The following is a 26,956-nucleotide window of genomic DNA, read 5'->3' on the forward strand; positions in this document are numbered from 1 at the left end:
CTGCCTTTTGTAGGCGGTGAGGATCAGGGAAGAACCCCAATGACTGGTAGAAATAATATGTTCCATGCACCTTCAGAAAGGCCAAAAAAACCCCCAAACTGGGGAACTACAAGTGACTTGGCTTCGCTTTGATCCCTAGGAAAGTTATGGAGCAATCCAAGTTAGGAGATTACAATCTGGATTGGTGGACAACCAGATAGGTAAAAAAACCCCCTCATTTCATGATCTGACTCAAAGAGCAGTGATTGAAGGGGTGTACTCTACTGGAAGGCTGGTAATGTAAGAAGTGTTGCAGAGGTCTGTCCTGGGACCTCTCCTGTTTAACATCTTTATCAGTGACCTAGAGGAAGTGACGGAGTGCTTGCCTGCCGGATTTGCAGGTGATAGGAAATTAGGAGGAACAATTGATATGCTGAAGAGCAGGACTGACATTAAGAGTAGCCTAGACACTGAGGGAATGGTCCAATGGGAACCTTATGTAGTTAAAGAAGGACAAATGCGAAGTCCTGCACCTGGAAAGGGAGAATTCCTGGCAATAGTACAGGCTGGGACTACCTGGCTGGGTCTGATCTGCGGAAGAGGCCCAGAGGATTGGTGAGCCACAAGCTGAGCATGAGCCAGCAGTGACCCTGGCAGCAAAGGTGGCCAACAGCATCCTGGACTGCATGAACAGGGGCAGAGCCAGAGACTGAAGGATGCAATTATAGCCCTTTACTCATCACTCTTTAGGAGTGACTTCAATGGAGGCCACCAAGATGGCCAGGAAGTGGAGTGCTGGCACTGTGAGGAGAGGCTGAAGAATCTGGGCTTGTTCACCCTGTAGCAGAGGTGGCTTTGGGGGGACCCTGACCACAGCCTGGCAGTACCTACGAGGACATCATGGAGTAGACAGAGCCAGGCTCTTCAGACTGGTGCGTGACAGGAGGTCAAGCGGCAACAGGCACAAGTTGAAGTGAGAAATGCCAGTCGGAGAAGTTTTTCCTGATGACGATACCCAAGCCATGAAACGGAGAGGTCATGCTGTCTCTCCCTTCTGTGCAGGGTTTCAGGACCTGACTGGAAAAAGCTCTGTGCAACTTGGTCTTACCTCATAGCTGCCCCTGCTTTGTGCAGGAGGTTGGACTAGAGACCTCCTGAGGTCCCATCCAACTTGAATTATCCTGAGAAATCTTATTTTAATTCTGGCTAATGATGCTTTTCTAAAAAGAATTCATTTAGAGTTTGTTTATATATTGAAAATTACTTTAGACTCTTTGAAATGTGACAGTGGTTCCTTAGTCTTTTAGATATGGATCTAGGATCAGGAGTGTCTTACAACACTCAAGTGTTCTGTTTTCACTTACTATATAAATAATTGAGGTGACTTTGAAATCTGGTTTGTCACAAAAAAGAGAAAAGCTTACTGTGGTAGAACCCAAGCTGTAATGTTTATTTTCTGTAAGAAATTAAAAATTAATTAAATTATGGCACTGATAGAATGTAAATAAAGGAATAATACTCGTTGCATGTCATCTTTAAACTCTTGTCCTGAAAATAGTATGATCTGTAGGATTGCTACTGAAGCTCTGAGTAATATATCAATTCAAGAATGCAGTCCTCTGAGCCAGATCTTTGGAGAGGCTCTTTGGAAATCATACAATTTAGGTTGCAAGGGACCTCTGGAGCTTGGCAGTTTGAGTCTGATCCTGTTCAGAGCAGGACCAAGTTAGATAGGTTTCTCAGTGACATGTCCAGTTCAGTTTTGAACGCTTTCCAAGGATGGAGATTCCATTACTTCTCTGGGCAGCCTGTTTGACCACCCTCACAATTTTTTTTCTTTTATTTTTTTCTTGATATCAGATTGGAATTTTTCATCTTCCAGCTTGTGTCCATTACGTCTCCTCCTCTTGCTCTGCACCTCCAAGAACAGTCTGGCGGCATGTTCTCTGCACCTTACTGCTAAGTAGATAAAGCTTAAGATCTCATTTGAGCATTTTCTTCTTTAGGCTGGACAAACCCAGCTCTCTCAGCCTCCATTCTGTGTCATGTGCTCCAGCCCCCAAATATCTTGGTGGCCCTACGCTGGACCCACTCGACTATGTCAGTGTCTGTCTTGTGCTGTGGAACCCAAATCTGGACGTTGTACTCCAAATGTAGTCTGGGCAGTACCAAGTAGAGGGAAGCAATCACGTCTGTGGAGCAGGTGGCTGTACTCTTCCTAATAGAGCTCAGTATGCTGTTGGCCTTTGCTGCAAAGACACACTGCTGAGGTGTGTTCAAGGAAGGGGAATAATCTCGCTTACTTTATTTGCTTTTTTAAAAATATGAAAGCCTGGTGGAACAGAACAGGTAGGAAATGACTTGTGAATTATTATAGTCACATTTTGTATAAACCCAGGACCACCATTCTTGTTGAATATATTATCCAAGAGAGAAGCTTATTTCAAATGAAGACGAGCATAAGTTGTTGCTGGATTTCTTAAGCCTATTCCATATGTACAAAATAATTATCTTCAATTGGTTTGTGAAACCCAGAAAGCATTTTACCAAATTTCCTGAGGCTTGAGGTGATTTTTTTTTTCCTGAGACTTATGAAAAAATCCAAACAAACCAGAAATAGGAGAAAGACTGATTGTCTGTGGGCAGATGGGCAGACTAATAGCTTGCTACTTCAAAAGAAATAAGGCTTTTCTCTTCCTCTTTTTTTCTCTACCCTGACCCTGCCTCTGCTTCTTATCAGATCCTTCCGTAAGCCAGCTTAACTGACATGCAGAGAAAAATTTGGCTTTCTTTTGGGTTTATTTTCAGAAGTTTTAGTGAGTTAAGACAGCCCACAGAGTGGTCTGAGAAGCACAGATGTTGGCAGAAGGAGCGAGGCAATGAGCAGAGAGGGGACTGTTGACAGAAGTAGAGAACAGGACCCTTTTTGGCAGTCTTGATCTGTTAGGTTGTCTCATTGCATTTCCTCATTCCATCTTTAATGGATAAGACAGCCATAATTGTCAGACAGTCGTAATTACTGTTGTTAAAAGACTTTAGACATTTTCCCAACAATATCAGTGAAATACAGCTGTAATGCCAGATCTTCAATTGCATCACTTGTTTCCCTTAAAAATTGCACTGTAGTAATTTTTTTTTTTTTATTTTATTAGGTGCGAGAAGCTGCTTACAAGATTTTTCTTTACCCAAATGCTGAGCAGTTGAGCCGTTTAGAAGAATTGCTTGCTAGCCGAAACAGTCTGGCACAGTTGGTTGGGTATGAGACGTTTGCCCACAGAGCTCTTCAGGGAACAATGGCCAGAAATCCAGGTATAAGGCATGTGTGGAAGGACGTGCTGAGAAATCAAATGTACTATGTTAGATATGAGGTCAAAAGTTGTTAGTTGCTTTTGCTAAGTTTACACATAGTTTTTCCAGTGAAGTATCTTATTGCAGTTACACTTTGCTGTATGCAATACTCATGCTTTCTATAAATGGCAATACTCACTGAGTAGGAACTAGTGTTTTTGTTCAGAATCAATGCTCACTCCTAAGATTATGAAGTTGCCATTATTCCAACATGTAACAAAGTTAAGTGTGGTACTAAATTCTCTTGAAATGATGGTACAGTAGTCAACAGAGTAGTTTGTTGTTCTAAAAAGAACTTTGCTGTTCTAAGGGAGCTTGTTTTGTTTGGAATGTTTTGATGTAAGCTTAACAGTCTTTAAGGGAAGAAAAAGCTTTTTAAATTTTTTTTTTCTGTTTCCCCCCCGTTTTACTTCTAGAGACAGTGAGACAGTTTTTGGATCTGCTTTCTGACCAGTTGTCTAAAAGGTCTGTCTTTTTCACTAAGTTATTTTACTAACCATACTCCTTATTTCAAGAATAGAGGGACTTGTGCACTAGTAAGTCAGTTCAGTGCTGCTTATTATATGCTCTGGTGAAACAAAAAGCAAGACTTTCTCGGAGTTTTGAGGGGAGCTATTGGCTTAGAGTAAATTCTGTGTCTTATGATCAGAGAACACCCAGGACTGAATGCAATAGGTGATGTGCCAAGAAATACAGGCAACAGCAAACAAACAAGATGACCAAGTTTAAGCATTGAAGAACATCTCTCCTGGTCTTCTCCCCATACGCGCAACTCCATACATATTGCATCTATAAGCAAATTCCCCTGTTTGTCCTTCTTGCCTCCCTTAGTTCCACACAACGCAAAACAGTTTCATCACTGTGTATGAATGGGGTGTATTGTAAGAAGGAGAATGCTTTGGAGGTGTACAACCAGAGTAAGAGGGACTTGATTGGAAGGAACCTGAATAACAGAAGCAGAATGGAAAAGTTCTTTTACCGTAGTATATCGGCCTGCCGTTTTATAGAGTACTATCAATCTCTGAAGTTGGGCATTTTCTTAGGACAGAGTATTATTGTGTGCTGTATTCCATTGCTCAAAAATCTTTCATTAGCACTTTCCTCATAAAAATATTTTTCAGAACTCAAAAAGATTTTGAAATGATGACAAAGATGAAAATGAAGCTCAGCCCCCAGAATTCAGTAAGTTTTCATGTGTGGTTTTCCATTTTGTTTCTTTTTAAAAATATACTATAAGCTAACTTTGTTCTATGAGAAAAATTACTCTAATTTAGTGTACAACATGTAGTATAATGAGAAACTTTCTGTCTTCTGGCTTCAAATGCTTTTTGACTGCTTAGCTGCTATTTGTATTAAACCCAAGCATTAAGTGCAAGATAGCTGTTGGTTTATACAAAATGATACTGAGATAATCAAAACAAAGTGGTGAAAGTGAATATTACTTTGTTTTTAATTGACTCATTTGAAAAATAAAGGCTGTACTTTAGGTTAGATGCATGTCCAGTTTGCATACTGTATTGTATGTATCCTAATTCTGTACATAACTAGGTTTATCTTTTTCTTTGAATTGAGCATATTTCTTGAAAGCTGGTATGAAGTCCCATTATATATTTGAATAAGAAGTAGTATCTTGAAGCAAATGTTAAAAAAAGGTTTCAAGTTATGATATATGATGCTATTTCTGATTATATTTTTAGCACTGAATGTTTCCCATTATGTTTTAAAGTTCTGTGACTTGTCGAAATTGCAAAAATATTCAAAGGAAACAAAACTTTTCCTTTGGGTTCACTTCTTGTCCATTATTGTAATTATAAGCTGGAATTCTCTTTCAGAAGCTGATGCCGTGGGATCACCCTTACTACAGTGGTGTCCTTCGTGCTGAGAGGTAAGCTCCTTATGTTCATGATTGTAATGCAAATGAGTGTCTTTATTTCATTCCTTGCAATAAGGATAAAGAAAGTCTGCAATGTAAACAGGATTTCCTTCTTTGAAGATGTACTTCAATATGAAAAAATAGAGTATCTGGTGGGGCAGTTGTTTATAACATTTCTTAGTTACTGCTGGAATGCCTGTAGAAGTTTTTGGCTCCTCCGTTGTTTCATGGGGAAATATTGGCCCTCTTTGAAGATATAAGAGGATGAAACGGTTTCAGAACACCTACAAAATCCTTGTTCTTGTTTTGCTTTTAGCTCTTAGCTGAGCTGCAGTAATGTTTAAAAATAAATTTTGATCACTGAATATAATCCAACTCCTCTTCATATTTTAACTGTGTTGTACTTCTTGCTGAACATGCAACTATCATCCCCTTCTACAGACTTGAAATAGCAACTTCTTGAGTAGTTCTTCACTGTTTATGGGTAGAATTCATTCTCATCTCTCCTGCAAAGACTGGGAAATAAATCCTCTACACAGACTTAAATAGTGCACGAGACCTTTGCACATAACAAGATGCCAGCTCTGAAAGATGTGAGCCCTGCGTGTTGCCTTTATTAGATCAGCAGTGGTGACCTTTTAGGTTTGTGTTGGAAAAGATAATTTAAAGTTGTGCTTCTCTCACAAGAGGGGGAGGAAAAATTTTCCTTCACTGCGGATTTGTAGGTTTTTGGTTTTTAAACAAACTTAGACTGGATGTATCTGATTAAAGTAGTAGTTAACTCTGGATCAGAAAGCTACGGTAGTATAGACACGGCATGGAAGGATTGCTTGCAGTTGGCCTGGCTGTTCTGCTGCTTTCTTACACTTTGTTACTGTGGCAGTAGTTTTATGAGCACCAGCTCTAATATTGGCCTTGTCTTAAGCCACTGCATGCTCAAATGGGAACTGAGCTATGTATGTACAGCAATGTTTGTGTCCTGGGTGCACAGAACTTGCTGTGCAGGGGAGGGAGAAGGATGTCCAGCTGCTGGGTCTGCTCCTGGTAGCTGATGCTGGAGCATGCAGCACTCCACGGTGTATGTGTGGATTGCTTGTTTGTGGCATGGCCTAGGAATGGCTGCTTTTGTTTTAACCTGGACAGGTAGCAGACACGCTTCTGTGAAAGCGGGAGCAAAGTCGTTGTTATACTGGAATAGAGTCAAGGTCCATCTTGCTCCAAATCCCATCTTAGCAGTGGTCAACAGCAGTCTGTGGAAGAGCACTGTCATACTCGTTCAAGATGCTATCTTGCAGCTTACAGATCTCCTTTACCTTGCCTGTATAGTGTCTTAAAAACAGCAAGAATTACATTCTGATACATAGTGCTTAACATTAGTCAAATGCTGCTGAAATTTATTGTCTATGTATCCTATTTATTTTCTACATTTCCCATAGTGTCTGCTTTCTGTGTTTTCAGAATTAGTGTGTCCCGCGTTAGAGGACTAGGTGTAGAAGGCTCTGTGTTTCTTTCTCCTCCTGGAGCAGTGTCTTCTGATACTGTCTTATTGTCCTTCTCAGATCATCTCATGAAGCTAACCATATTGTAATTGAGTTGCTGATGATCGTGAATAGATTATTCTGCTCATTTTGGCATTAGGAAGAAAAATATTTCCTTTCCCTGTGGGGCTTTGTAAAAGACCCAATAAAGTCACTTTACGTTAAGAATTGCATGGTAGCTTTATGAAGGGAGAGCTGCAGGTAAAACAGACCAAGACATTGGCAATGTATCTTTGCTATTTTTTATTTATTCAGGCACCAAGTCTGGCAGCTGGATCAGTGTGAAGAATCTCCTGAACCTATGTAGGGCCTCCCTGATTACAATGCAGGATCGGGGCCCAACCTTTTTCTCCCTCCAGGTTGGGCAGGAGGGTTTTTTTTTTTCTGGCATGTATACAAGCATCTACAAGACAGGGATGGAAAAGTAGTTTTCCTCTCTATCGTATTTTGCTAGAAACCAAGAGCTTAGGTCTTTCACTGTCCTGTTTTCTGTATAGTGGTCTGTCTGTGGGAAAGGTTTTTGATCTGGCAGTGACTTAACAATGCTTTACATTCATTCTGCCTATATCATAAGTACTGAACAGGGTACTGGACGCTGGGTAATCAGCCCTGGAAAGTAAAACTCATTTCTCTACTGCATAATACCAGTGGCTGTGCTTTATGACTGAAACTAGGCAGGAGTCATAGAGTATTCATATGACAACCAGAGGACAGGAATATACCTTGTCATGTTTGTGCCCTAAACATGTTCTGTTTGCCACTTGTTATCTATGTAAATGTAAGTCCACTATTCTTTATCTTGTATTTGTACTTTCCTCTGTTTGACCTCATCCTTTCTTGAATGCCCCTTGGATGCTATGGTATGTTCAGTTCAACACTTTTGTAACTGGAAGATGAGAACCATATCTATCACAAAATTTCATACTGGCAGGAGTTTGACTTTTGGCTATTTGTTGTTACTCTCTGAGCCAATTATCTTGTAGTATTAAATTATGTCTGAAGGAAGCGATGTTTTCCTTGGTTTTGGTTTGTTGTTTTTTTTTTTTTTTTAAATTATATCATGTTTCATTTTATTTATTTATAAGAGAAATAAATTATTTAATTTAATTTTTACTTATTGTATCCTATTTTATTCTGCGTTTTTGCATCATGGAATGCCAAAATATATTTTCAAACAAGATATATTTACCTGTCATGCATTTCTCCCATTCTTAGTATTCTTTGTTTAGTAGATTAATTATTTTGTTCTTCAAGGGTTTCTCTTTTTTGGAAGAAGCTTACTTTTAGCTTTGTCTTTTACAGAAGTGCCATGGTCATATTTGTAGTAGTGCTGTGTGCAGAGCATGGCTTACATATTTTTGTCTATCATGTTTTGGGACTCAGTTTGTGCCATGGATTTCTTTATTGTTAGGAATTTTTTTTTTCTGCTTAGTAAAATGTTTTTGTTGATAGGGAAGCAAATGTATGTTTTTGGATATTTCTTTTGGACTATTATTGTCACTGTGGCTCCAGCTGATGTACAGAACCATAATTTCCTAGATATTGTCAGGTACATAAGATGCAGATTACCTTTACAAACCTAGGTGTAAAGAAAGAGACTACAGGGGTTTAGTTCTTGATTAAGTAACTTAACAAGATCTAGTATGTTGCACATGCACCACTAAGGGGTGCAAGAAATATTAGATTGGACAGTGTCTCTGTTGAAAAAGTTTTACTATTTGCTATTTTGGTCTATATGGCCATATTTGCAAACAGAGATGTTGTGAGCAAGCATTAGAAAATGTGATCCTAACGTGATATTTTAGTTCCTCTTTAGTTCTCCAGATTTTGACCAGCTACATCAATTTGTCACAAATGACACTGAAACTCATGACATATTTTTACTATGTCTGTTTTATATCTGTATGTTGTATACTTTAAATGTATTTATAAGTTTTAAATTCTAAGTATATGTTTATTTTATATTAGAGCAGGATTAAGGGAACAAATCCTTTGTTAGATTCCTCGTAATTAGTTTTAAGAGCTGGCTATTTACTTCTGAAGAATCTAGGATATTCACATGTGTTTGGACTATTGAATTTTAATGACATTTGCTGTCATATCAGGTTGCCTTTATTTTTCACTCTGCTTCTACAGTTGTTACTGACTATTTCTGCTGTTTTGTAAGTTGAACAGCAGGAGGAGCTCCAGACTTAAGTCACAAAGTATGTTTTTCTTTCTGTAAACTTAGTTTAGCCACAATAATTTTGTTTCTGTCAGCTTTCACCAAATCTTTTCCCTGGAAACTTGATCCTACTTCAAAAGTGTAAGTCTCATTGATGGTAACGGGACAGCTTACTTCAATTTTTTTTTTTTTTTTTTTTTTTTTTAATTTTGTTAAGTAGCCTCTTTGGCTTTAAACCCACACTTATGACAGTGTAATGTTTTTGTAGCTATAGTTTAAGTGGCAGAGAAAATAGATGTCAGTATAAATGTACATTTAAGAGAAACCGGAGACAAAAGTCTGAAATTCATGGCAGTAGTATCTTAAAAGAAGATAGAGTAATTAGGGGAACCTCAAGAATTTTGGCAGGCTAAGGGTAATAAAACAGTGAATGCTACAACATGCTTCAGCCTCTAACAAGTAAGAAGATGTTTAATATGTATATTTAAAAATAATCCTGTTGAGCTTTAGTGCAGGCAAGTACCATAGTACTAATTAAATCCCATTACTTCTCAGTAAGTGCAGCTGCACTTACAAATAATTCTCAAGGCCCTGATCTTGCAAAGATGTATTAGCCTTGCTGACTTCTTCCGGGTCATAAAAAACCCAAAACACTGGAAGAGACCTTTTGAGGTCAACTATTTGCCTTGAATGTGGGATTGACTGTGCTTAAGCCAATTCTGATGGAGGAACAGAACTTTTCTTTAGAACTGTCAGTGATGAGCTTAGTGTATTTGGTGTTGACTCGCTTTTCCCTAACCTTCGGTGCTTACCAGGCTGGGCTGACTTCGCTGGCTATAATTCACTGTTGGGATTTTTGCCAAAGTGTCACAGATTTTATTCATCTTGCAACCGGGTTGTGCTTGCAGGATATTGCGCTCTGTTCTTGTCCATCTTTTTGGCACTGCAGAAGTAAATAAGACTGGCCTTGGAGATGAACAAGTCAATGCCAAAATAAGCCAGTTTCCTGCTGTGTAGGAAAGAGAAGTCACCACAGCAACTGCAGGAATTTTGGATCTTGGGGTGACCAGCTGAGCAGAAATTACGAATAACGCATCTCCTTTCTTATTGGGACTCTACATAGGCTGCCAGCTTCAGGGGAGAGTAGGCAGCACTTTTGTTTTTTCAGAGAGGTAGCTTCAATACCAAGGTACCTAAACATGACTGGATGTTTCTCAAGTTGCTAAAAGCCGCAGCTAATGTTGAGGTTTGCAAGTTACTTTTAAACAAACTTGTTTATGGCTGCTTTTTGTTAAATTACTTTTAGTTTTATGAAAGAGTGGAACACCACATGGAAAAATAGCACAGACCCTTTGTGGAATATGTGAGAAAACTGTCACTCTGTTCAAATTGAAAGCTGAAGTGGAAAAATAATGCAAAATTTAAAAAGAACCAGGAAATCTTTCAACTAAAGTGCTCACAGAGAAGGAAAACTTTCTTTAACTATCTGTTTATAAGCAAGGGAAGGCATGCCTTCTGTTAAATCAACTAATGCAGGTGCAAAAAGTCCATTTAACTTACGAGTCACTAAGCTAGTGGACTAAACTTTTTGGATGAAAACCTGAAAGCTATTGAAAAGGCTTGCTGTGAAGCAGAATTCAAGTTTCAATAATTATTTCTTTATTCAAAACACTGTGGAAGGACAAAGAAATTGTTTTTGATTTGAAATCAAAGTCAAATCTAAAAGTTGCATACAGTGTTGATACCAGACCAATACTCTGAATTACCCTCTGACCTCCTCCAAAATATTCTGTGAAGTACAATTAGCAGAAGGAAAAAAGGAATGTGAGATACAGGTGCTAGTTTATGGTTGATGAGAGTACAAAGGCTTTGTATTATTATTATCATTATTATTATTGAGAAATCCAGAGTCTTCTATAAATCATGGTTAAGAGTCTCCCTTCAGGTGAAGAATTAAATTTCATAGTCTGGCATGTAATGAAAATTGGAAGGGGTTTTCCTTGTCTTGATCTCTTTAAGTTAATCTGAGGGGTTCATCTCACTTTCATCTTCCACTAACAAGATTTTTTCAGGTTTCTTTGAAAGTTTTGACAGAATCTGTTTTATTAGAGATAGTTAACTTAGTGTTCTATATTTTTGTGGATGTCAACAGGATAATAATTTTTCTCAAAAAAAAAAAAAAAGTCAGGCTATATCAGGGACTACATTTAATAGTCACCGATAAGAATTCTTGCCAAGCACCTAATTTGCAGTTGTTAAGAGTCCGAATGTTCATGTTCTGAAGAACAGTGATCTTTACTCAAATATCCCTAATATCCAAGTTTATAAAAAGCATTCTTAATAGAACAGATGAAAGCCATGCTACACAAAACGGTCTTAGTTTCCTTCCAAATATACAGCTTAAATGAAAGCGATTTTAGAAGTCTGCATTTTATTTAGACTCAATGAAGTCATACAAGCTTAGAAATAATTATTTATAATCACATACTACATCTTTGTTCTTCACGGGGACACAGCCTTTTTTGTTTGAAGCCTGCTGTTCTTGAAGAATAACCAAACCTCATTGTGTCATTTAACTTCTTTTTAAAATTGTTTTTTAAATCGGTTTGGCTCCGTTACTTCTTTTAAAAATAGTGCTGGACTACATACTGTAAAAGTAAGGTGTCTGGATTCTTTAACGTAGTTTATCCTTTAATATAAAGCAGGAATTTACATCAAAGAAACTACTGTTTTCTTTGATATTTCTACTTTCTTTAGGAGGGTACTGAGATTTCTCTTTGTAAAGTTTCTAAGCTTACATTCTGACTTCTGTCATAAGTACATAAGAAAATTTTCATTCTTTCCTGGGCTTTGTTATAAATACAAATGCTTCGGTGTTTGTAATCAGATGTTCAGAGTGAATTAAGTTATTGGAATATGTTTTAAGGCAAAATGAAAGCAGAGCAAACTTCTTTTGTTCATTTTTGTGCTTCTCAGTCTTTCACAGTTTTGGATATTTAAGCATATGGGTTATGCAATTCAACAGGAACAACGAAATAATTTAAGGTTCGTTATTACAATAAAAGGGACTACTTTTAATTCTTGATCTTTTTTTTTTTAAAGTCAAAGAAGCTAACTGAACGTTTGGCACAGAGAAAAATATTCTTTTCCACTGTAGATGAGTTTGTGTATATATTTGTTGATGCTGTTTCTGATTTGTTCAGAGTGAGATATATGTAGTGGTGTCCTTTATTTTTTTACATAAATGCAATATGATATTTCTTACATCTAAACTAAAAGCTTTTTTTTTTTTGTTTTATAATATCTAGTCATGTAAAATGCCTTCTTGATTTCAGGAAGTCATCTTTTAGGTTAATAATTGTGTTTTCTGTTGTCTATGTCTGTAACGGATAGAAATTTTGGTATTTCCTCTTCCTGCTCTTCCAGAAGTGCATTCACAGCCTTTAAGTTTCACATAAGGGCTTAAGAAAATGTACGTGCTCAAGTTCAAGGATAGTTGGGAAAACTTTCTGTAGCACTGCAAGTATCCAAAATCAATCCATACCTGTTTTTCTTCTAGGGTATCTGAGGTCAAAAAGGTTCTATGGTAAGAAATCTTTTTGACTGCAGTATGTAGTTCTCTGCAAAGTTCTGTTGTGATTCATCAGACCACCTTCTATCTCTTTTGCCTGCATTTTCAAAGGCATCTTCTCATAGAAAAGGCTGTCCTGTTCATCCTCTTGGGATTCAGGTATAAAACATGCCGTCCGGTCAGGGAAGCCCAAGTTCCAGAGAGGAGCAAGAGCTCATAGCTGAGATTAAGACTTCTGCTAGTTAGCTCTTGCTGGTACCTTGCTAAGCCTGGGAGTGGCATTGTATTTGTGTCTGCCTTTTTCTGGTGACATAGGCACCCTGGCTGCCTATTTGAAGCACTCTGAATCCCCTTGCTGGGGCCCAGAACTCACATTTTAAGTGAAAGGGTATCCAGAGAGGATGTTTGATTCTTGCCCTGGCTTGCTTAGCTGACCTGAATCCTTCTTCTTCCTTAGGAAGTGCTGTAACCATGTTTCCATGTATTTGCCAGCTTTGGAGACAGCAGTACAGTGTTCTGCTAGGGACATTAGTATGCCATGTGCATCATCCTCCCCACTGAATTCTGCCTGTCTGCTCAGCTGGTGCACCAAGCAAGCTGCAAATTACAGCATACAAGAAAGCCTGTCTTCAGGCACTTCTCTGCAGTTGTTGTCGCCAAATGGAGCTCCATTTGGTTTCCAGTGCAGATTTTAGCTGCCTATCTCCAGAACATTAACATTTCTTGCTAGTAGCAGTAACCCTTAGCAGAAATTTTACCGGTAGCAGAATGCGTTAGCATAGTTCAGTATGGGTCGTAATAACTTCCTTTCTGATTCCTTTTCCCAAAAATACTTGAATGCATTTCCTGTTGGAGATAAAAATTGTAACTTGGCTGAACAAATCTAGAAGCAGCTTGGCAAAGAGTGACTAGAAAGAGTGTGCTTATATTAAAGCAGCTGCTTCTTGCAGTTTTATCTGAATTTTTTACTGTTTGTTTTGAATAGAAGGAACAAAGCTAGATAACTGTCCAAGCCCACAGTTGATAACAGCTTGAAAATCATGCATAAAGTGATTCTTAGAATGGCTGCTACTTTAACCTGTAGTATAATAAAAATAATTATATGCACAGTAGGGTCAGCAACAGTTATTAACATGTAGATTATGAAGATTGCTTTGCTCTGACCAGTGAGCAGTTCAGGGGCAGGCTAAGCTGTAGTACTTTGGAAACTTGGCTAGTTTTATAGAGTCAGTCACTATCAGTTAATTCATTAACTAAAGTTTTTGTCCTTTCATTCTATCAATAGAGAAGTAATGTGCAATGGAATGCCTTGTTTTGCTAGGGTTTTGTTGGGAGCCTTTTGTGTGCATTTTCAAATACACTTGGTTTCACATTTGAAAAAAATGATCAAAGAAACACCATACACCTGGGATAGAAGTTGGTGAACTTTGAGTTTCCCCTTTAGCTTCAGGAGAAATTAATTTTACATTTTGGATCAGCCCTCAGAAAGGCTCTGCATCCTACACAGACAATCTCTATCTTTGTTACAGGACAGTTTAAAGCGCTAAAGGAGCGTATTGATAGAAGTCTTCATCTTGGAATTTTATGTGGTGTTTTAGATAATCTGGCCCAGGTCAGAGAGTGTTTTGAAGATACAACCCGAGACCCTTGAACAGCATTAGAAATTTCATTCAGAGGGCTGAGAGAAGAGAAGTTTGGCTTGCTGTCACAACTGCAGTCCCCATTGCTGCCAAGGAGTTGTGCTATAGTGGTTTAGATTAGCATGAATTTGGACACTGGAATACTGTGGCTGGAAAATGTTTTGTTCTTGCAGTTTCACTAAGGTGATGAAGCTGTGAATAACTGAGGTTGGGTAATCATTTGCTAGCAAACAGATGCTTTTTTCCTGTCATCTGGAAACAATCAAGTTGCTAATGGCTGCTACTGTTTGAGTGCCTGGAATCTTCAATAAGGGAACATGTAGTTTGTCTGTAAACTCTTCCAAATACTTTTCCACCCACACCCTCCAGCCAGACTTCGTTTTACAGATCTAGGAGATATTGTAGGATTTCCTGTTCTGCTCATTGAGTATTCTTTTTCTGGGAAAGATTCAAGTCTTTTAAATTAATTTCTTCCCTTTTCCCCATTGTCCTCTAATCTTACCTAGAGTTACACCCTTCATTCTGCAGTAAGTAGCATTAAATCTTGAGGGTGGCGGCTCAGAACAGAGTCAGGCATATGGTTGCTCTTGCTGCTGAAAGATCATCTATTAATAATAATTCCAGGAACTGAGTTTTTCGTTATAGGACATCAGCTTCAGATAGCTGAGGTTTTGGCTAATTTCTATTCCTAAATCAGCCGAAAGAGAAACTTTTCCTGGAATCAGTGCAAGTTTGGGGTTAGGCTTTCTTCAATGATATTTGCTCTTGATTTGTGGAAAGAGTTCATGTGTGAGGTAGGACCAAATTCAAAAAGTTGTGAATTAAATCTGTGTTTTGGTGTCTGGAATGATTACTGCTTAGTGGGTATAGACTGGTGTTAGAGAAAGATTTTGAAGATGTAGTATCCACTTTCTGGAGCAGTAGCTGTTTTTCAGTATCTAATACTCCTTTTGAAGTGTGTTACTGATTATTATAATTTGATTATGAAAATTGCATTATATTATCATATTTTAACTTCCTATGACTTTGCAGTGGCTAGCAAACAAACTATGGATGCCAGATAATTTAAGGTGTAACAATCACCACCGACTGCTATCAGGTTTGTCCAAAAGTAATTTAAATATCAGTCTTGTGTCATAAGTCACTAGTGCTATTTGAGAATTTTTCAGTGTCTTTGTCTTTGATGTTGGTACACTGGTGTAGTAGGCAAGACAGAAATGGAGAAATAAGTGAGACCAGGACTAGAAATGGTGGTGTTTGGGGTTTTTTTTTGTGTGTTCTATATAAAAAATGTTGTTTTTCAAAACTTTTTTTAGTTTTCTGTTGGCAAGAGGAGTATTAGCACACATCTTCCATTAAATGTGGGAGAGGTTTGATCCCGACAATGTTCTACCAGAAGTGACTGACTTTAACTTTGTGTAGTTATTATTAAAGTTGTTGTTTAATCAGGACCTCAATGTACTCAAAATGTCAGATTGTGACATCTTCAAACATTAGCTGGGGTAGGGGACTAGTTCCCCTGGGGAGTGTGCCTTAAGCCAGCATAGTCTGTTACTGCTGTTTTCATGTGTGAGTGGATAAGTATTGTGCTTTTCCAAAAGACAAAACTACTACAGACTGATTCCCCCCCCCCCCCCCCCCGTTTGGATAGTGACAATGTATTACAAAATACCTATCAGAAAACCTTCTCCCCATCCTGTTCATCATGGGGTAGGTCCATGGGGACAATGCACATGTTCAAGGAGTGCTGAGAATGAGGAAGAAATAGGCACTTATCTTCTCCCTGTAATAGGTTAATGTCAGCTCCTCTTTCCATGAGGAAACATCACAGCTTTCTCCTGCTACTATGTATCTGCATTTTTGACAGAAACAAAATGAAATAAAGTAGTTTCAGAGTTCTTGCCCTCTGCCCCCAGCAAACACGTTAATCCAGTACTTAACTGAGTGTGGTAATCTTTTGCAGTTGGCATGAAACATTTTCCTCCTCTGATAAAGCTGGAATCTATCTCGTACTGCAGCTGTGTGGTCTTAGTCCTAGGTTCCATATGACCTCTTCACAGAACACAGAATGGTTGAGGTTGGAAGGGACCTCTGGAGGTCATCTGGTCCAACACTGAGCTCAAGCAGGGACATCTAGAGCTGCTTGCCCAGGACCACGTCCAGATGGCTTTTAAGCACCTCCAAGGATGAAGACTCCACCACCTCCCTGGGCAAACTGTGCCAGCGCTCGGTCACCCTCACAGGGAAAAAGTGTTCCCTGATGTTCAGAGGGAACCTCCTGTGTTTCAGTGTGTGCCCGTTGCCTCTGGTCCTGTCACTGGGCACCGCTGAGGAGAGCCCGGCTCTGTCCTCTTTGCACCCTCCCTTCAGGTATTTATACTCATTAATAAGCTCCTCCTGAGCCTTCTCTTCTCTAGGCTGAACAGTCCCAGCTCTCTCAGCCTTTCATCATAGGAGAGATGCTCCAGTCCCTTCATCATCTTAGTGGGCCTTTTTTGGACTCTCTCCAGTGTGTCCACGTCTCTCTTGTACTGAGGAGCCCAGTGCTGGAGACGGCACTCCAGGTGTGGCCTCACCAGTGCTGAGCAGAGGTGAAGGATCACCTCCCTTGGCCTGCTGGCAATACTTTGCCTCACGCAGCCCAGGATGCCATTCACCTTCTTTGCGGCAAGGGCCCGTTGCTGGCTCATGTTCAGCTTGTGTCCACCAGGACCCCCGGGTCTTTTTTGGACAAGCTGCTTTCTTGCTGGCTGGCCCCCAGCATATACTGGTGCCTGGGGTTGTTCCTCCCCAGGTGCAGGACTTTGCAGTTCTTGAACTTCATGAGGTTCCTGTCAGTCCATTTCTCTAGCCTGTCAAGGTCCCTCTGGATGGCAGCAGGTCCCCACTGGCATATCAGCCACTCCTCCCAGTTTGGTGTCAGCAAATGTGCTGAGGGTACACTGGCCATCATCCGGGTCATTAATGAAGATGTTAAACAGGACTGGACCCAGTATTGACCCCTGGGGTACACCACTAGTCACTGGCCTCCAAATAACTCTGCTCCACTGATCAACTCCCTCTGAGCCCATCCATTCAGCCAGTTTTCAGTCCACCTCCATGTCTGCTTATCCAGCCTATATATCAACAGCTTCTCCGTGAGGATCTTACGGAGACAGTGTCAAAGGCCCTACTGAAGTCCGGGTAGATAAAGTGCACTGCTCTCCCCTTGTCCACCAGGCCAGTTGTTTCACCATAGAAGTTTATTAAGTCGGTCAAGCATGACTTGCCCTTGGTGAATCCATGCTGGCTGCTCCTGATGACTTTCTTGTCTTTCATGTGCTTGGAAATGGTCTCCAGGATCAGCTGGTCCATCAGAAAAAACTTCTATTCTTCAGAAAATTTTGAGCAGTCTGGTCTCTTGATATCACACTTCTCTTGATTTTTCTTGCTTGCTGTGTTAATCATAGAATCATTTAGGTTGGAAAAGACCTTCAAGGTCATCGAGTCCAACCATCATCCATGCCCACTAAAGCATGTTATGGAGTACCTCATCTACGTGCTTTTTGAAATGTGGCATAATTTCATGAAGTGTTTTCAAGGGTGCTGTTCTTGACTTTCTTTTCATTCTCATATCCTCTTTTCCTTCAGCTGAACTCAATTGTAGGAGTTATATGTTTTAATTTCCTGCAACTGTGAAAATCTGATGGTTTGCTATAACTGTGAGCTGTTGGTGGAGTTGAATTTTGATTTACTGAAGTGTGTGTTTGTGGTATTATATCATATGGGTTCTTTCTTGAAATATCTCATACAATCAACTCTCTTCTCCCCGTTGACAGGGAGGAAATGGCAGGGAAACCCTGGATGATATTGGATGTCGCGGGAGGAGGATGTGAATGTACTCGGTGGGCTTTGCACATGGTCAGCGTAGCTCTGGCAGGGCTGATTGAAATGAGCTCTGCAAAAAGCCCTGCAAAGAGCCCTTGTGCAACCTCTGTGTGAAACCACTTTAGTGTGTCTGTATTATTCCCCTGGTTCTGAGGTAGTAAGGTAGCTGGGCCTTGTGCTCCACCTGGATTAACAAACCTTTCTGGAACCTAAACCAAGGTACAGTAAATTTGAATGGCTCTGCAGAAACTAGTGTCGGACAAGCAGGATTGGGGCTGAGCCAGAACTAATAAATGCTGCTCATCTGAATTGGCTCTGAGGAGATTGAGCTCTAGGTTACTACTCAACTCAAGGCTGAATTAGGACTAGAAGTGGTGTAGAACTTTGTCTTTTTTTTCCATGTAATTTTTTAGCTATACAAGAAGAGTATCATTACCTACTATTTCATTCTTAATTCATTTTGAAATAAATGTTGTAATTATTTTAAAAATAAGGATAATCATGTTTTGCAGCTTGGAGGGGTGTACGCGGAGAAATCATGCTTCACATTATAGTAAACTTGTATTGAGACAGTACTTTTGTAGTGAACTTTTCATTTATAGTCAGTCCTTAGTTAAAGAAGCAATTGTTTGAATTACAAATGGAAAACTCAATTTAGTATTCATAGTAGTGTGTAGGATGATGGTATAAGATTTTAAAGTGATGTGACAAAAAACAGTCCTAAATTATTATTGAGGTTGTTAGGACTTGCTGCTAAAAGGTGTTATTTCTCCTTTTAATAAAGGATCATTTTAACAGGTCTTGTAGTCTGTATGTAGGGAAAGCTTCAGAGCAGAATCAGGAGGACTGAAGCAATTAGTGGTGGGTTTAAGTTTTCATGGTAACAATTTGAGCAGAAGGTGATCACAGGGTGATACTATAAAAATTTGGAGACATCTGAGATTTACCTACTACAGCTTTCCAAAGTGTGCAAATGTTGAGGGAGCTGCAGTTCTTGGGAATTACTGACTTAAAAATCTGAGGATATTCAACACATCCACTGTAATTCTGTACTTCTGGGGGGCTCCAGGTGTAAAACAGTGTCTTTTGTACTCCAGATTTCTGTGGCTTATTACATGGAAATTAACTCATCTCTTCTGCTTTCTTTTAGAGACTTGCTTCCAATGTTTTTATCTAACTTGATCTGAAGTGATTTATGTCGTGCTTATTTTTGTTCTTTCATGTAAAGGCTTTTTGAGTAAGAAGGAGAATGTGTATTGCAGCATGCAGAGTGTGAATTTAAGTGTTGCTACGCATCTTGAAGAAGTTATGTCAGTATGGTAGAGGCAAAATCTGCTTTATTTTCTATGTTATACTATAATTAAAATTAGAATGGAATACATCGGTTTTAGCTTCTTACATTTGTAGTGTGAAAATAAGCAAAATCCTGTAACTGAGCATATGTGTATTTTTGACATGTTCCTATGGTATTTGCAAAATGCTACTGGAGTATGTGATAAAGGTAATATAAAGGATACTAGAAAAATAAACAAAATACATTGACATATTCAAGAATGAGTGCCGTGGCTTAGAGAAGTAACTGCCCAGCTGTGCATCACCATCCAGCGAGACTGAGTAGTGAACTGTAGCTGTAGTTGTAAGCAGCATATTGGCAAATGCAGTATTCCCAGTGGAGTTCCCTTTTTTTTTTTTTTTTTTTTTTTTTGTGTGTGTGTGTGTGAGTGGGAAGGAAGAAAGGGTGGGTAAGTGGATAGGGGCTAGCTGACTCTTTCACAGCTGGTCTCTAACTAAGCCTTTTGATCATAGGCCTTAACATAGCATGGCTCTCATCTTTGGTGTTCAGCTATTGTAGTGTAGCTGATGGGTGTTTAAATTTCAGTGACTAGCTACCATGTCATTAAGAAGCAAAAGCACAAGAGCATGAAAGAAGAAAGAAGATAGAAGGGAGAGATTGTGATGCTCTAGAGTTAAACAGTCTTTACTCTGAGACCACAGAAAATGGTATAGATAACTTAACCCTTGGACTTTGTACGTGAAATGAAGGAGCAAGAACATTTTTGCCATTTGGGGTGCACACACAACCATAAGCAGATTCCAGTTCTGATTTTGGTGTCATCTCCAAAGAGTTGTGTGGCCCTGAGCAGCTTTTGGAAGGTATAAGTTTGCAAAGCATTTGTTTGCTTGATACACTTGTAGTTTGTTTGCTTTTTAGGGTCAGAGTCTCAGGAATTTTGAGCCCAAGTATAGGCTGCATGCCTCTCTGAACTACTTTTATAATTGCTTTTTGTTCATTCTCAGTTTATGTGTGTCCGTGCAGATGCATGCTGTCTTCCTCCCCACATGTGTCTTCTGTGCTACAGTGTCTTGAACATGATTGTTTGATATTAGGCTCGGGAAGCTTGGCCGTGTTTGAACTCCATGTCACATACTAAAATCTTTATGTGGCTCAAAGTTGTAAGATACTTTCCACATAGTTCAGAGCTTGAGGTGTGATTCATACATGGGAGGTGATTGTGTCTTCTTGGGTGTTTCTATCGCTCCAGCAAAAGGCAAGAGTGCAGAGTCAGCAGTGCTTACTGGTTGGTTTCCTGCCCTAGCTGAGGATTTGGCTTACACCACAGCCAAAGCTGGCTCCGTTTTCTGATCGGTCACACCGTGCAGCTTTGGCATGGGAATGGCACTTGAGTGCCAGTGGCCTCTTGTGGATCAAAAGCCACAGCCTGGCCACTCATGGTGTTGCTACAGTCTGTTTGAGCTACATGTTCGCCACATCTCTGAAAATCATAGTCAACATCTGCTGAATTTGGTATCCAAATTCGAATATAAGAAAAATTGAGTTACTGTGAAGCACTGTGCCATAACTAGTCTGTGACTTGGTTTCACTATTTGAAAAATAAAGCCAAACATGCTCAATAATCACCTTGAGGCTTATCTGGTGTACTTTGCCACATCCTCTGCCTTGGAGGTGAAGGCTGTAGTTTATGTAGCTCAACTAACTGACTGGTTTGGGATTCTTGTATTTCCTTAGGTACAACATTGATCCTGGCTTGTACTGTCCATTTTTCTCACTTGGGGCATGCATGGAAGGTTTGAACTCTTTGTTCAGTCAGCTCCTGGGAATCTCCCTTTATGCTGAACAGACACAGAGAGGAGAGGTTTGGTCTGAAGATGTTCGAAAATTGGTAAGTGTTCTTGTTCCCAGCATCTGAAACGACAAAGGGAAGTTAGACCAGATGGTGTGTTCCTCTGAGCCATGAATTGGATTTTGTTTTTAAATTACTTGGGTACCTATCAAAAGCGCACACTAGTTGTCTAATTCTAGTTGAATTTAGACCTCAAGGGCTTTATACTCTCTCTAAGTGCCTTTTGTATGCTTGGTATTTTATGAGCTTTATAGTATGTCTCTGTGTGAAGGGTGCCTGAATCAGAAGCAGTTTCTCTGTTCGGAGATTATTGTTGTACCTTTCAAGCCGTACTTCTGAATGGGCTCTGCTAGTTTTTTTTTGTTTGGATTTGTAGACGACTGTAGATGACTAGAATGCTGTAGGTGCATATTCTAGCAGTCATGTGTCTTTGCCTCATTTTTTTATTCTGTATGTCATCTTTACTTTGAGATTGGTTTTTATGTCTTTATTTTTGTGCCCTCTTTGTAGGGGAGGGTGGAAATAAAAACTTGGGCAATAATTTACTCATCAGGTTCCTGGGTTCCTCTGTTGTCTTCCCTCCATGTATTCACTGCCAGATCTTCTTCACTGCTCTTCCACCTCCAGCAAGAGCTGCTGTTCTTTATATCCTGTGGGTCAATTTATAATTACTCCTTACTCTTTCTATTTTTATTTCCATTGTAAATCAGCTTCTGTTACCACTGACTTCTCAGAAGTCATTTAGGGGCTACAGACAGTGTTACTTTTAATACTAATCTGTGACTAAATTATTTTTGAGTGAAATGCAGAAATGGCTGTAGTTTGAGGGACAAGTTGTGAATCTTGTATATATATTTTTTCCAATTAAATTTGCCAACAGATTTCACATTAATTATTCCCAGTTTACTTGTCATTTATTCATTTTAAGTCTTTGGATTAGAATACTATGTCTTCAATTTATCCATCTTATCAGTACTTTCACTGTGGAAATGATACTTTTTTTTCTTCAGGCTGTTGTTCATGAAACTGAGGGTTTGCTAGGATACATCTATTGTGACTTCTTTCAGCGACCTGATAAACCACATCAGGTAACATTTATGGTCTCATTCCAGTGTGGGTTTTATTTGAGTGATGACTGTAGTGTTAGGGCCATTTGCGTTCAATGTAAGTTTAGTGAAAGTTATCTCAAATTAAAATTAATTAAATTTAAACAGGCAAAGTCTGTAACTTCAAATGTGGCTTTAGGTAAAATATTTTTGTGAGTAACCTTTCATTTAAAAAATGTCACCTGATAGGTTGAACTCTGACTCTGTTCTACAGAATGATAGGCACTATGAAATGTTGTAGAACTCTGTTTAGAGAAATGGTAGCTTTTTAAACACCTATTTTCTGGCCTACTATTTACAACTAAAAACAATATGAAATTTTAATACTCTCTCAAAGTGAAAGCTCATAATGACAACTAATTTTTATTCAAAATTCTACTTAAAACTGTAAATGGTTCCAACTGTTGTGGCTCACTCACTCATGCTGCCTAGTGCCAGTATATTAACTATACGATGCAGTACAATAGACACTTCACTCTGCAGAAGCATCTGCAAATTACCACCTTTAGTGAGGTGGTAACTGGACAAATTTTAAATTTATATTAGTTTAATATATTACTCTGTTTTGCTAATACTTCACAATATACTAGGAGTGCTGTGCAGGATATTTTACGAAGTAGTTACTGCTGAAGAATGAGGAGAGAACTTAATCTATAAATTATGGATTTGACACGTATCCTGGTTTCAGCTGGGATAGAGTTAATTTTCTTTCTAGTAGCCGGTACAGCGTTATGTTTTGGATTGAGTATGAGAATAAAGTTGGTAACACACTGATGTTTTTAGTTGTTACTAAGCAGTGTTTATACTAAGTTAAGGATTTTTCAGCTTCTTGTGCCCCTCCAGCCTTCTTCCTGGCTGGGTATAAGAAGTTGGGAGGGGATGCAGCCAGGTCAGCTGACCCAAAGTGGCCAAAGGAATATTCCATACCATGTGACGTCATGCCCAGTTTATAAACTGGGGGGAGTTGTCCGGGGTGGACGGATTGCTGCTCGGGGACTAACTGGGCATTGGTCAGTGAGTGTTGAGCAATTGCATTGTGCATCACTTGTTTTGTATATTCCAATTATTTTACTATTATTATTATCATCATATTATTGTCATCATCACTATTATTTTCTTCCTTTCTGTTCTATTAAACTGTTCTTATCTCAGCCCAGGAGTTTTAGAGTTTTTTGATTCTCTCCCCCATCCCACTGGGTGGGAGGGAGTGAGCAAGTGGCTGCATGGTGCTTGGTTGCTGGCTGGGGTTAAACCATGACAGCACATCAGTAAATTTCTTTGTGCTAGTGATATTTTTTTTAGAAAAATTGAGAGGTTTTAATAATTCTGAAACAAACAAACAAAAATTTATTTTCTGAAAGCAATACAGTCTTTCCTTTATGGAATAAGGTAGTTTCCTTATGAATAAGAAGCAAACAATAAAAATGGAGAAACAGTGTGCTGCTATTGAACAACACTGTCAATGATCATTGAATTCAACTTGTGTAACGGAGTATACGTATATTTATGTTTGATTTAATAGTTTAAGTTTAATTTAATAATTTTACCATTGTTTTATATCATTGATACAATGACATTGGCTTGTCCATATGTTTGCTTTTATCTTGAAAAGGATTGTCACTTTACAGTTCGTGGAGGCAGGCGAAAGGAAAATGGAGAGTACCAGCTGCCTGTAGTTGTTCTTATGCTTAGCCTGCCCCATTCAACGAGGGGTACACCAACGCTACTAAGTCCTGGCATGATGGAGAATCTCTTCCATGAAATGGGACATGCTATGCATTCTATGCTGGGAAGGACTCGGTACCAGCATGTCACTGGTAAGAAAGTTAGAATAGTGATTATTTTTAGTTAAATGTTTAATTTCTAGAAGAAGGGAGTAGATTTTAAAAAAAAAAAAAAAAGGAAAAAAAAAAACAAAACAAGAAAAAAAAAAAAGAGGATGAACCAGAAACGGTTGAGTCATGTTGATACTTCTACGATTTTGACTTGAAAATACAATATCAGATCCCCAGATATTATCTAAAACCCAACCAAACAACACTTGAATATTCTTCTAATAAGAATTAGCCATTTGTATCTCTTCTTTCTGTACTGCTGATCGTTGTTCTAGTGGTGGTATCCACTCTTGCAAGTTTGCCTTATATGAAGTTTATAGTAATGGAAAAGTTGGAGGGTTGAAAATAAATTGAGCTTAAACTTGTACCTAGTGTAAAACCACAATGAATCCTGGATTGGAAATGGTTTAGGAAATTGAATGAAGGAAAATTAGTAAATTAGTTCTTGCAAAAAGCATACACCAGCAATATGGAAAATCTGTAAAGCCAGGCCTTTTCTAGTTGATTCTGATTAAAGCAAAGTTGATAAATTAAAAATGTATTGTATTTGCAAGCATGTTTAACTGGTAGGTCTTTCTGTCATACGTAAATGAACATGAATGAATATGCAGTCATAGCTTAGTGGATGCACAGAAAAGGAATATTGCCTTTTTTTCATTTAGCGCCTCTTCTCAAGCAGTGGCAATGAGTGTATTGGCTGACAGCTCACAGGCTGCTCTGGCCTTCTGCAGTTGTGGCAAATGGATCAAAGACATGTTCTGGCTAAAGCTGCTTGGCATGCTACTTTTCTTACCTGCAGACAGTTTGGCATATCCTCTTCTGTAATAGTGTTGCTGGAAATCCCATTTGCAGTAGACTTAGTAGCTTATTAAAAAAACCCCTACAACCAAACAGATGAAATTGTAGCTCCCTTGTCTGAAGGATTTTTTTTATGGTTTACCATTTTTTTATTATGCTAATGATACACAGGGGAGTCCATGGTAGAGTTATGCGTTATCAACAGATACTTTGCACCCAGTGACACAATGTTCTTTCCTAAATCTTCCACTTAAAATTAAAATACACTGAGCTGTTTGTAAGTATGTCACTACTGGACTTTGTTAAAACATATGAACACTGTATATGCTCTTTTCAGTATAAGCTCTGTATACTTGGGATGGTTAACCACTCTCCCCCACCATTTCCACTTATATGGCCTTGCTCATCTTGACCTCCAGGTGTACTTATATGTCCAAAGTAACTGCTTTGGTGGGGTTCTCCTCTTGTGGCGAATTGTATGCATCTGCATGTCAAAGTCTTGAAGGGGCAGGAAATGGCTAATTTTGAGGCTCAGATTTTCCATGAGCCCCTGTGTATGGTTTCACTGTTGCCTTAGCTCCAGGCAGGCCTGTGTCCCAGGGGATTTCACTCCAGATCTAGCATTGCAAAAGCAGCATTGGAGGTCAGTGGCATTGTTTCTGCAGAGGACTTTTTTTTTAGGGTTTGGAAAGTGTGGCAATCAAATGGCTCATCCCAGGGATGTCAGTTAGGGGCCATTGGCTCTCATGAGACACTAGGGTGGCGAAGTGTGGAAACAAGATGACTACAGGCTACTGTGAGAACAAAAAATTTGACATTCTAGTTGAGATGCACTGAGTATTTGGCATCTTTCCTACTCTCCGTGCCTCCCTTTTCTGAATAACATTCCCAAATATTTGGAAACACATTCTGCTGCTAATGGGCCCAAAACTTGTATAATACTGTACGGTTTTGAGTTAAGATGTGCTTCTTTTTAAGTTAATATGTCATTTTATTATATGCATTTATTGATTAATGCATAAGTGTGTGTATAAGATTTTTAAAAACCTATCTGGTATTCCATTTTAGTTTATCATGAAGTAGAGAACGCCTACATTTGTTTTACAGGGGGACTAACTTATCCCAGATAACTGCCCAACCTTTTACGTTTCTGACTTTAAGATGATGTAATTTTTCAGGAGTCTCTTTAATGATTATTAAAATAATTCTGTTGCTTTATTAAGGAGCACTGAGAAAGCATAAATGGCTAGGGGAACGTCAGTGTAGTTCTGCAGGCATTTTTCTTGGGACCTGCCTTGTTTTAGGCTTTTTAAAAAATGATTTTCAAACAACAAGAAAAAAAAGACTCTACTAATGAAATGTGATGGCACAAAAGAAGGATTGGGGTATTGTATAAAAACTGAATGACTGGATACTGCAGTGTTAGAAGTAAAATGCAATTCAGAACTACACAGTGCAGATCATGCATTTAAAGAGTACAAAGAGAATTTATGCTATCAAATGGATATTTCAACAGTGGTGGAGGAACAGAAGAACAGTTTTATGTGTTAATGCAGAACTACAAATAGCTAATGTGTCTGAAAGGGGCGAATGTGATCTGAAATTAAATGAGAGGTGTATCTAACAGCCATAAGTATTAGAATGATTAAGAAGATACCGGTGACACCTCATGCAAAGTTTGGGCATGGTTTTGTGTCTCTGGTCTGAAGGTGAATTCAAACTGAAGCAGGTGCAGGGAAGGGCTACAAGGGGTAGTCTTTCAGACTTTGCCTTCGGATAATGACAGCTGAGAGACAATATAGTTTCTCTCAATTTACGGGGTAAAAAACTGTGGGGAATGCTGTTCACACTAAAGAGCAGTATTGGTCTGAAAACACTGAATATAAACAGATTATGAATTCAGATTAAAAATTAGAGAAAGATTTGTAAAGAACAAAGGAGTGATTTTAAAAATACAGTTCAAGAAAGAATAGTTGAAGCAAAAACCGTACTTACATTTAAGACTAGTTTTGAATGTTGACGTTGTCTGTAGCAGACAGAGGTAGAGGTGATGACCTGATGGGTCCATTATTAAAGCAACAACTTTGTGCATCC

General features: G+C 38.9%; 1 protein-coding gene across 2 annotated transcripts in view; it reads left to right on the forward strand.

Annotated features, from left to right (window-relative positions):
- MIPEP (mitochondrial intermediate peptidase) overlaps window positions 1-26,956 on the forward strand; it is a 78,595-nt gene that overhangs the window by 11,936 nt on the left and 39,703 nt on the right. For both annotated transcript variants that reach the window (XM_069808142.1, XM_069808141.1), the window contains exons 7-13: window positions 3,132-3,288; window positions 3,744-3,792; window positions 4,449-4,509; window positions 5,160-5,212; window positions 21,009-21,162; window positions 22,134-22,211; window positions 23,842-24,046. In XM_069808142.1, coding sequence (XP_069664243.1) covers window positions 3,132-3,288; window positions 3,744-3,792; window positions 4,449-4,509; window positions 5,160-5,212; window positions 21,009-21,162; window positions 22,134-22,211; window positions 23,842-24,046 — 757 coding nt within the window. The remainder of the gene's footprint in view (window positions 1-3,131; window positions 3,289-3,743; window positions 3,793-4,448; window positions 4,510-5,159; window positions 5,213-21,008; window positions 21,163-22,133; window positions 22,212-23,841; window positions 24,047-26,956) is intronic.

Source organism: Haliaeetus albicilla, chromosome 20 (genome assembly GCF_947461875.1).
Source record: "Haliaeetus albicilla chromosome 20, bHalAlb1.1, whole genome shotgun sequence".
NCBI classification, from domain to species: domain Eukaryota; kingdom Metazoa; phylum Chordata; class Aves; order Accipitriformes; family Accipitridae; genus Haliaeetus; species Haliaeetus albicilla.